The sequence below is a fragment of the Anastrepha ludens genome, chromosome 3 (assembly GCF_028408465.1).
Source record: "Anastrepha ludens isolate Willacy chromosome 3, idAnaLude1.1, whole genome shotgun sequence".
Lineage (NCBI taxonomy): Eukaryota > Metazoa > Arthropoda > Insecta > Diptera > Tephritidae > Anastrepha > Anastrepha ludens.
The window spans coordinates 21,836,043-21,848,118 of NC_071499.1; the positions used below are offsets into that span (position 1 = coordinate 21,836,043).

General features: G+C 40.5%; 1 protein-coding gene across 4 annotated transcripts in view; it reads left to right on the forward strand.

Annotated features, from left to right (window-relative positions):
- Positions 1 to 12,076, forward strand: part of LOC128857138 (uncharacterized) — a 36,684-nt gene that overhangs the window by 23,194 nt on the left and 1,414 nt on the right. For 3 of the 4 annotated variants that reach the window (XM_054092732.1, XM_054092733.1, XM_054092734.1), the window contains one exon: positions 4,380 to 6,339. The exons of the other annotated variant lie outside the window; for it this stretch is intronic. In XM_054092732.1, coding sequence (XP_053948707.1) covers positions 4,380 to 5,987 — 1,608 coding nt within the window. In that variant the 3' untranslated portion in view covers positions 5,988 to 6,339. Of the gene's footprint in view, positions 1 to 4,379; positions 6,340 to 12,076 lie in introns of those variants that run through there. 4 annotated transcript variants of the gene reach the window in all.

Here is a 12,076-nt window from a genome sequence, read left to right on the forward strand (position 1 = left end):
TTTTTGTTCAAAATACGGCTCTTAACAATTATATGTGGAAAATTACATCATTTAAATGATGAGCCACGATGAGCACGTCTACGGGTAAAATACGCCAAACAGTCAATTCATGAATGCTTAATTGTTGAGAACGTCGAACTATCGATGTTGAAGGTGGTTCAGCTCACTTTGCTCTACAGCGCAATATTCCCAACAGAACGTCTGGTTTTCGGTCTGCAAGTAATTTTTCTATCCTCGACAGAACCAGCAGTTTCTCAAAAATTTCGCACCAACCGTTGAATTGCCGACTCATTCGAACGATTATTTCCCCCTTAAAAAAACACGAATTCTGCGACCATTTTCATAAAAAGTTTCAATAATTTTAACGCGTTCTTCTTCTTCTTGTTTGGTGCGTTAATTGCTTGCCCGATTTTGGCCGAGTTTAACAAAGTGCGCCAGTCCATTCTTTCTCGTGCTAACAGGCGTCGGTTGGCGTCGTCATCAAGTGAAGCCAAGTCCTTCTCCACCTGATCTTTGCAACGTAGAGGAAGCCTTTCGCTTCCTCTGCTACCACTAGCTGGTACCACCTCGAACCCTTTCAGAGTCGAAACGTTTATATCTATTCGGATTTTGTTTTCGCCGCGCTATGTCTATGTGGTCGTCACCAACGTGCAAAAGTTCAAATTTCTTCCGCAGAATCTCCCTCTTGAACACTCCAAGGGACGCCTCATGAGATGTTGTCATCCACCAAGCTTCTGCGCTATACGATAGGCCTTGTAGAATGGACTTTACTACTCAATTGCCTACTTAGTCCAAAGTAGCACTTGTTGGCAAAAGAGATTCTACGTTGGTTTTCCGAGCAGGCAAGACTGGAAGGAGGGAGAGTCGGCACAGATATAGGTACCTCTGTTTTCACTGACGGATCTAAAATGGAATCTGGAGTGGGAGCGGGGGTTTTCTCTAAATCAGCCAGCATTTCGGCCTCCTTTAAGCTGCCGGAAACGAGCAGCGTTTTTCAAGCAGAGGTCTTCGCGATCCTGCAGGCATGCAAAATACTTTAAGATCGCTGTTGGGAGGGAGACATTAATATTTTTTCCGATAGCCAAGCTGCGATCAAGGCACTGTCGTCGCCGTATTGCAGCTCTCTTCTGGTGAACTCAAACATCTCGATCGAGCAGGAAACATCTCCCTTATCTGGGTTCCTGGGCACAGGAATATAGAAGGAAATGAAATTGCCGACGAGCTTGCCAGGAAGGGGTCGACAGAGCCGGTTTCAGCTGTCCCCCTCGCAGACATTGGTGTCCCTTTGTCCGTTGTTAAAGGGAAACTACACAATTTCTTTCTAGGAAAAGCGCAAGACAGATGGAGGTCTGTCTCATCGTGCGCTATTTCGAAAACACTATGGCCTCAATACGATAGAAATAGAACGCTTAAGGTGATGGGAATCCCCCGCCATTCAATTTCCAAACTCCTCGCGGTGTGCACTGGGTGATCGGTACTCATGCGGAGAAGCTTGAAATTCCGTACAACCCCTAATGCAGAAGCTGTGGGGATCCTACAGAGAAAGAGACTGTTGAACATTTTCTCTGCAAATGTCCGGCTCTGGAGGCTAGGCGCTTGAGATTCCTTAGCGTGCCCTTTGGGGATGACTTGAAGAAATTCTCCAGCCTAGATCCCTTTTCGCTCCTCCACTACATGAACAGCACTGGATGGTTGTAGAAGGTTTTCTCTTCCCATAACTTTTCTTTGCGCAGGCAATGGTTTCCATTATGGTATCAAAACGGCACGTAAGTGCTACTTGAAGTGTGCCTGTGGCACTCTTGCCATTTTACCTACTTACCCTGCCCGGTTTTCAAGGCTGGCATTGTTATCGGTGTTAATGCTGGTTCCTAAATATACGAAGCCTTTTACAACTTCGAAATCATAACTGCCAACAGTGACGTGGGTGCCGATACGCAAGTGCGTCGAGTGTTTGTTTGCTGACAGGACTTGGTACTTCGTTCTGTCCTCGTTCACCACCAGACCCATTCGTTTTGCTTCTTTATCCAGTTTGGAAAAGGACAGAACTAACAGGGCGGTTGTTAAGGCCAATGATGAATATATAAACTGTGCAAGCAATTAATTTCTGCGGCTTACACAATCTTTTCTGGCATCAGGTTAAAGAAGTCACACGACAGTGAGTTACCCTGTCTCAAACCTCGTTTGGTATCAAAGGGCACGGAGAGTCCCACCCAATTTTGACGGTGCTGCTGGTATTGAGCCGCGTCATTTTGCATAGACATCGCATCATATATGCAACTTCTTTTCATGCAGTCGAATGCAGCTTTAAAATCGACGAAAAGATGGTATGTGTCGACTCTACTTTCATGGGTATTTTCCAAGACTTGGCATATTGTGAATATCTTGTCGAGGGTGGACTTTGCAGGTCTAAAGCCACACTAATAAGGTCCAATCAGTTGGTTGACGGTGGTCTTCAGCCTTTCACACAATACGCTCGCTAGAACCTTATAGGCGATATTTAGAAGGCTAATTCAGCGGTAATTGGCACAGATTGCAGGATCGCCCTTCTTGTGGATTGGGCAGAGCACACTTAAATTCCAATCGGCAGGCATGCTTTCATCCGACCATATTTTGCATAGAAGCTGATGCATGAACCTTACCAGCTCCTCACCGCCGTGTTCGAGTAGTTCAGCCGGCAGGCAAGGACAAGGACTGTCACTCCAGCAGCATTACCGGTATGCAAATATGGGGAATGTTTATGATGCTACAACAACAAGTCCGTCAGCTACCGCGGCTTTGTTGTTCTTTAGCCGCGTTATTGCTATTCTCACCTCGTCATGGTCGGGTAGCGGAACGTCAATTCCGTCGCCAACGATTGGGGTACCGAGATCTCCACATTCTCTGTGACATGCGCAGCTATCACTGTTTAACAAGTTCGAGAAGCACGCTCTGAATTTTAGTTACCAGATCGCCGTTTTGTTCTTACAGGGAAACTCTCCGGTCTTGGGAACCTTCTGTAAGTCGCCGAACTTTCTGGTAGAATTTTTGGGCGTTTTTCCTATTGCCTAGCATCTCAAGCTCCTCGTATTCACATAATTCAGTCTCTCGTTTCTTCTTTCTGATGATACGTCTCTCTTCCTTTTTCAACTCCCGGTAGTGATCCCACATGGCTCGCGTTGCGCCCGATCGTAGCGTGTCACATTCTGCTAAGTTTCAATATGCTTAAAATTCGTATAGATTTTCGATAACTTTTCTTTTTCTTCAATGCAACGACCGCTCGATTTTTTTTTGTATGAATATCTTTTTTGTTTTTGAAATTCTAATTTAAAAGTTTGAAATTTTGATGAAAATTTGTTGAATTTTTTTAATTTTGTTCAATTTATGAAACTTTGATTTATAGCTGCAGTCAACATATATTACATATATATTTAAAAAAATATATACAATATAATAAAAAATAAATAAAAATTTAAAATAATATAAATCAAAATAAAAAAAAATAAATTCAAAATAAAAAATAATTAAAAATAAAAAAATATAAATCAAAATAAAAAAAATAAATTCAAAATAAAAAATAATTAAAAACGGACGTACGATACCATTTGCAAAAATTATAAAACTTCCAATAGGGTGATTAATTTTGCGCCACATAATGTCAGCGTCAAAAGGAAGTGTACACCCATACAACAAATGCTCGAAATTTGTTTTTCTAAAAAAAATAAAGAAATATGTAGTCAAAACTTGTCAATAAGTGGAGTACACTTTCTTTTGATGCTAACTGCATATGCATATATACATATACAGTTTCACGAACTTTGTTGTATCTTTCCTAATGTATAAAATTTTGAAATTGGCTAATTATCGAGTTCACAAAAGGCGAATCTATTAAAGGTGGTATCGGTAAATCAGCTGATTTGTTTTTTTTTTTGTCGCCGTATCCATATGGCTGTCAGCTTAGAATGAAACAAGGCGAATTCATTACTTGTTTTCTATGTAGTTCTCAATACTTTGCTTTGACTACCAAACGTACAAAACAATGTTGTTGGTCTAGTGGCACCACCTTTAATGAATGCGCCTTGAGTTCACCTCTGCCTGATATTCTGAACTCTAACTACTTAAAACGTTTTTGGTTTTGTGGCTTGAGTAGGTTTTGTGCTTGTTGGTATTCTTGTTCGTGTCATTTTTGTGCAGTATTTCTAGTCTTGTCATTGGCGTTACCGTTGCAGTTGATATTTGGTGCTTCGAGAGTGTTTTTTGTTTCTCATATTTCGAGTTAATTGTTAATTTTCCTTAAAAAATTCAAATCCTAAATTATCTCTTTTGCATTCTATTTCAAATGAAATACATGAAACTCGGCCAACAACAATTACAATACTTTAAATGCTGCTAATTTTCGACAGACTGCAAAACTATCAACGGATCTTCTAAAAGTTGTTCAGCAGAAAAATTTCCAAGCGATGTGCTTGAAAAGTCGTGAGAATATATGCACCTCAACACCACGAAAAAGTCAATCTCATTTCGATCGGCGTTGTTTGTTCAATCAGATCATGGCATTATCCGGTTCGTCAATGGTTTCATTAACCGTCGAAAAAGATCGCACAGTAAACGCTGCAAATGCACCGCCAACGCTCTCTTTGGCCGATATATCGGGCATCAACCACGCAGGCGGGTCGCTATCACATTTGAAAATGTTGGAACAACAGCGAATTATACGCAAAAGGCGTACCTCGCTGCTGCGACTACAAATCGGTCGTCAGCTGAAACATTTGCCCAACAGCAGTAAACTTTCGTCCGAAACACCATCCACCGGTACTCCGCAAACACCTACGAAAAATAAGAGAATACATCATAAATCATTCAAGGGAAATATCAAAGTCAGCGGAACCACCACCTCCACCACTTCGGTGACTTCGGCAACTGCCACCACCACCACCACTACTGCTAGTTCCGGCGATGTGCTGGGACGCAAGAGTGGTGTTGGTGGTCGCCATAGCCGCCGACATAAGCGAGATCGTGGGCCGCGTCTGTCGTTGTACGCCTGTGGCAGCAGCTATCGCACGCCAAATCGCAACAAATTGCGCGAACAAATGCGCAAAAAAGCGCACAAGCAGCGACGCGACAATTTCAATCTGGGACGCGCAATAGAGATTGACAATCGACTGACAGGCGGATCTCTGGATTTCGATAGTGTGCGCGTAAGCGAAGAAATTAACGATAGTCACTCATACCAGCTAAATGCCACAATAGTTTTATCGGAAAAGTGCGATCAACCTGAAGCTTACGATATACCTGAGTATACATCGAATTACTTCAGTGAAATCGTAGCGGGCTCAACCGAAATTATAGAAGAGGGTAGTGCTGAAGGCGTAACATTGTCCCCTAATTGTTTCGAAACCAACATTTCATCGGATCGTGCCTACAACTCGAATGACACGCAATCAGCTTTGGACGAGAAAACGAAACGAAACCATTCCGTTAATTCCGTGTCGACCGATGTTAACACTACGACTTACAGTATTCATGAGAGTGACTACAATAACGAAAGCACTTCGTCAAGCTTAAATATTACGCTGCCGGTGGATCAGAATATGGAGCACGAGGCGGTAGATGAGCCGTCAACGCTTGAGGAAATCGAAGAATTCGATGCTCGTTACAAACACTTCGCAGAACTGGCGTCGCAGACTGAATCGGCAGCACCATTTGTTGTGTCTGATGTGGATCTCAGTGTTGTAGCTTTACCACCGCACTCTCAGCAAGCAGAAAAGCAGAATCATTCAATCACGTATACAATGGCGCCAAATCGTGCAACAATGTCCGTGGGCGTGGCGAAGGCACTCAATATGGATGAACAAAACTGTGACGATAGAGAAGTGCAGATTACACTGGTCGATGTAGTGCGACTGTGGTCCAGCCTCTGGGCGCGCATGGATCAACAGTTGCAGTTAACTGTTTTCTTAGTGATTTTCGCGCCACTCATTGCTCTAATCTACGTGGTCTTTTCTAGTTGACATTTCGAAAATTCAATTTGGATTTCGTGTCCCGTTTAATGTGACACTTCTACGACTCGCGACGATTAATTCTGTATCGTCGTTGTCAAGGTTGATAAATTCTACGATTAATGTAAATTTATGTTTGTTAAATAATTGTTTGGAACAATTTCATTGTGAATTATAAGAAAAGTGTTTTTTTTTTGTATGCATAAATTTTGCTTTGTTGTGAGCGAAATTCCATGTAGATCACCACTTTGATATTTGTTTGATGTAAACGCGAGCATTTAGAAATTCACAATTTGCTTAGTACAAAATTGCTATGTATTTCTCAAAATTAATGCTGTTCAATAAATTAGCAAACTAAAAAGGGTATTCACTGTTTTTTTCGCCAAAAAATAAAAATAATGGGTGGATGGATACTCAAAAAAAAAAAAAAAAAAGAAAAAAAAATTAAAAAAGGCACAAAATTAATTTATGGAAAAAAATTTTTTTTTTAAATTACAAAATTAATTATGAAAAAAAAAATTTAAAAAAGACACAAAATTATTTATGAAAAAAAAAATTAAAAAAAGCCTAAAAGCTAATTTTTTTTTCGGTGCATTGCGCATTCCGCAAATATTCTCATTCTTTAACACATTCAGTGCCATGTCACACGTTTTTGTACGACACCTAATTCAATAATTCGTGCAGTGCCACGTTACACGAAAGCGAATCGTATTCGTTCGGCCGAGCTTCTAAGGCCAAAGCTGCGATTAGTGCCGCCGTACCTAAGCCATAACCAGCTGTTCCGATCAAACATATGGGCATCACTGGTGCCGCACCATAGATCGAGTGGTTGTCGTTTGACACACCTAGACCTGCTGTAGAGCCATTGTGATACCATCGGGGCTGTCCCCTCTCCTCATTCTACATCGTCCTCATTGAACCAACCTGTGGCTTTGATATATCTAACAAGACTTTTATGTTTATATTGGCTACTTCTGCCAAGTTATTCAGGGAGCTTTTTCCTAAAATATTGAACCTTCTTCTATCCAGAGCCATGTACCCGCATAGAAAGTGTTCTATAGTCTCTTCTTCTTCAGTGTCGTTACAGCTTCTGCAATAGTCGTTATAGGGTGCTTCCAATCTACTGGCATGCCTGCCAATCAGACAGTGCCCTGTTAGAACCCCAAGAAGATTTCTCATGCCCTTCGTGTTCAGTTTCAACAGTAGGTTTGTGCGGCCCATGTTCCATTCCGGCCACGTCATTCTACTTGTTGCATAGGTCAGGGACTGAGTCCATAGCCCGTTGGCAGCTCTGATTGTGTGTTTGTCTATAAGCATCTTACAAGTTGCTAAAGGTACTATACGTATGTTTGCTTTGTCTGTTTGGATCGGTAATGTGGTACCCACAGTTCGCAAGTGCATAGTATTGCAACATCATCTGCGTAGGCCACTACGTGTACCCTCCTCTCCTCTAGATTCTTTAACAATCAATTCATTACCAGTATCCACAGCAGAAGAGTAAGTACACCGCTCTGAGGGGTACCCCTCCTGATGGATCTGCGAGCCGTCGAGGGGCCCAACGTCGAAATTACGAACCTGCCTAATAACAACTGTTCTATAAACTTCACAAGTCTCTCGGCGACACCCAAATCAGTCGTCGCGCTTATTATGGCCTCCGGTAAGATGTTGAAAGCGCCCTCGATTGTCTAAGAAGGCACTATAACGCCGTAACCATAACCATAACCGTAACCGTATCTATCTATTGAATCTCGGTTTTTCCCCATATCTGTAAGCAACTGTGAAATAATTTACATTTGTTTTGATATTTGCAATAAAAATTTGAATATTAGAAATGAATGAGGAAAAATTAATTGACTTACCCGTGTTTTTACGACAAAATGTAAATGTTGTCTTTATCACAACTTCAATATCAGCTGTTTACGCTACCGCATGACTAATCGACAAGTGCTGTAATGTTGCGGCTATGGTTATGGTTACGGTTATGGCGTTATGACTACGGCACCACTAATTGTAGCTTAACAAAGCCTCAGCTCTCGAAATGAGTAGGGAGTATGGTTTTAGAGTAGGCTGATATTTGCAAAAAATGTTCATCCAATTTTCATTGCGCTATGGTGATGATTTTCACCATTCCAGTATAGGATAATGTGGTCCGAAAGCCTTTGACATATAGAAACAGTTATAAAATCCAAAATAAACTAAAAAGCATATCATGGATCGGTCAGAAATTAGTATACGAGGGGGGTTCAATAAGTACCCGTGTTAGAAATGAAGACACCATTGTTTTTTTTTTTTTTTCAAAAAAAACATAATTTTTTTTTTTCAACATAGTCCCCTTTAAAAAAGATACACTTCTGCCAACGCTCCGGTCATTTTTTTAACCACTCCAAAAAATAGTATTTGTCTAACTTTCAAAAATACGCCTCTGTCTCGGCGATGACTTCCTCGTTTGAACAAAATTTTTTCCCACGAGCAATTTCTTCATGTTAGGGAATAAGAAGAAGTCGCAGGGAGCAGGATCGGGTGAATACGGCAGCAATTCATAACGCGATGCATGCAATTTGGCAGCGACAACTCCGGATGTCGCGTGTGTTGGTGCGTTATCGTGGTGAAACAGCACCTTCTTTTTCGCCAATGCGGCCGTGTCTCCTTCAATTTTTTGTGAAAACTGTCCAATAACTTACTGTAGTATTGTCCAGTGATCGTTCTTCCTTTTTCTAAAAAATCCATTAGGATAACGCCGTTAACATCCCAAAAAATCGTCGCCATGACCTTTCCGGCCGATGGGACTGTCTTCGCCTTCTTTGGAGCAGATTCACCGGGAGAAATCCATTGTTTTGATTGTTGCTTAGTTTCTGGTATTTACCTGTAATGATGAATCCAGGTTTTCTCGCTTAAATTGTTCCAAACACTGCTTCGAAGTTAACAGCCGCATCCTCTTATTGTCCACCGTGAGTAATCGCGGCACCCATCGGGCCAACAATTTTTTCATCGCCAGCTTATCATCTAAAGTATTGTTAATATTGCCGTTCCGGTCGACACACCTATGACCTCTGTTCCTTCGCGCACTTCGTTCGTCGATCAGCGAGAATCAGGTCGTGGACTTTTTGAATGTTGTCCTCGGTAACCACGTCTGCCGCGCGCTCTGGGCGCTCTCATCAAAAACGGATGTTCGCCCACGTTTCAATTCGTTGATCCAATATCTCCTCGCATTTTTCCCCATCCAAAAACAAAAAGCGAATAACCGAACGATACTGCTTTTTTCCCTCTTAGCGAAAATCACGAAACACGTCTTACTCAAATAGCTGCCAAATCCAAACTAACCTATCAATCAGTCTGAAATTTGTTCCGCCGTCGCTTGATAGATGACAGCATACGATGCTAACACAGGAACGCCCTCTGTCATCAAACACGGGTACTTATTCAACCGCACTTGCGTTGAAGATTTTCATCAAATCCGCTTGGCACTCAATATGTTAAAGAAATTAAACTTGTAGCAGATCCTAGCATCACTAGCACATCCTACCAAGCCAATTTTCCTTTATCTCATGCATAGATCGAACGATATTTGCCTCAAAGGCCGGCTAAATAGTGTTTAGATACTTCGTGTATGTTAGGTTAGGTTTTTGTGACAGTCGGTTGATTCAACTCGCCTAAATATAGGTCCATTGTGGTACTACTTTGCAACATGGCAACCTCAGTGTTTATTCATCATAGAACCATTTAGAAGTGCTTATGAAGCGTAGTTGCTTTACTCATAGCTAAGGCTCAGGATTTAAAATTCAGAGGAAGTGTTCTACTACCTTCCTAACTGCCTCCATTGATTTTATGACCGCCTTGCTATCCGAGAAGATATTTATCGTAGTTTTTGTCACGGCGTGTGTGTTAAGGTGCACAGTTACCTCCTTTATGGCTAAGACTTCTGCCTGGTAGACGCCATAGTAGTCTGGAAATCCTAATTCTTTTGAGAAAACTCTATAGCCTACTTTATTTTCTAGAATCGTCCTAGCCACTGGCCTATCATTATGAATGTAAATTAGTTCCGGCTCTGAAAATATTTGTTGCGATACCTGCTGGTGATGGCAGAGGAAGAGGAAGGCCTGGAGAAGGACTACTTTGCTTCACTTGGTGTGTCCAACTGGCGCCGGTTAAACTCTGCCAAAATCGTCTAAGCGGTTATCGCATCAATCAAGAAGAAGAAGAAAAAGTTGACTCGAGCGTTTATTTCGGGTAGTCCTTAAAGTGCCGGTGATGCATAAAAACGCATTTCTTTGGACCTTGCTCAGCAGTTTCTTACAACTTGCCTTTTGAGTTGATGGCCACCACACAAGTACCTATTCCAAATAGCAAAATAAGCCGTACTATCCTTCACGTAACTTCGAACCTTCAGGGCATCCCAAATAATAGTCTAATCGAACCTTTGGAAATACGAGTATCGAACTTAATGTGCAAAACCTGGATTTCTTAATGTGCCCCTAAATTATTCGTATAAGCTACATATAAATACGATCTAATACTTTTTGCCTTTACATTTTTTTGCTTCATGGCATGCAAGTAAGAAACGGAATATGGGGTGATATGAGCAGTGACTAGTTAATGCTAACTTCTCTTAAAGTAAAGCATGCGAACTTTCTTCAGTACTGGAATAAAAACTATACACTCAAAATTCTACATCGCATAAACGATTTTTTTTTGTTCTTTTCAAACTTAATGATAGATAACACCGGCACACAAGAAAAAAAAATGGTCTGTACACCGGGCGCCACCTATCTACGGGCATGTTTTTCGACCCGCTGAATACGAATCAGTCAAAATTAAAGGCTGGACGGCCCAAACTGACTTGAAATTCGTATTCAGCGGGTCGAAAAACATGCCCGTAGATAGGTGGCGCCCGGTGTAAAGAGAACTTTTTTTTTTGTGCGCCAGGGTAATGTACCTGTTATTGGAAAGGTATTAAGGGGTAACACCACTGTAGAAATTTCAAAAAATTGTTTTTTTTTTTATAAACTTAAAATATTCTTTGAACCTTTTAAAATACAGAACAAAAAGTTGTATACGTTACCGAAGTTTATTTCATAAATATTTTAAGCTTTTAACCAAGCGTTAGTGACTGCTACCTAACAACTTCGCCAAATTTTCAAACTTTAAGCGCGTTTTTCTCAAAACACGTTTTCTGAAATTGGCACGCAGCATAACTCAAACAATTTTAAATATTTTTAATCAGGTTTTTCACTACATCTGTATAATAACCTTCTTAAGAGAAGAGCGTAGGGGATTTTCGATAGATTAATTTAAACGATTGTTATAATTATTTAAGTGCCGTTTTTTTAGTTCAAAATAGAGTTTTTTCCTTCAAATGCTTGCTAATTCCACAAAAATAAATATTTTTTAAATCCCCTACGTGTTTCTCTAGCTATTCTTATCTAGATTAAGAAAAAAAATGTTTCTTTGTTCCAGATTAAAATTTGCACCCTCTGTGCTGCGTGCCGCGGAGCTCCTTTAAGAGAAACCACATTACAAAAATGTCTCCAATGCCGCCATTTTGTAAAATTTTTCGATCAAACTTTGTAGTTTTGTATTTTAGTATATAAGTAATAACTTCCCAAATCAGAGTGATTGTTTTCCCTTTCCTTCTATACAAAACAATTCTTTAAAAATCGTGTTTATTTACGCGTGTACAGTGGTGTTACCCCTTAAGTAAAAGTTACGAACTCTATAACATAAGGCAATACGACACTCACTTAAGACACCTTGTGAACTACCTAAATTTGTGGTTGTATGTTGAAAATGTGTTCACATACAAAAAAGTAAGTTATTCCGTCACATTAGCATTTATCATAAATAAAATTGAAACTATGAAATTTATAAATTATCAAATTAATTACAACAGTTGATACTTAATGGCACCGCCGTGAACTTGTGGTAATGGTTCTAAATTCATTGGAAATTAACCAACTCGAAGCCAGGGGATTTCCCTACAGCAAAGTTATAAATGATTTTTTTTTACCTCAAAATTATGTAGTCTAATGAAATTTGCTGTGATCGCCGTACCTGAACGGGTCATGTACCAACGTGACTACCGGGTTCGAAACCCAGGCAACAAA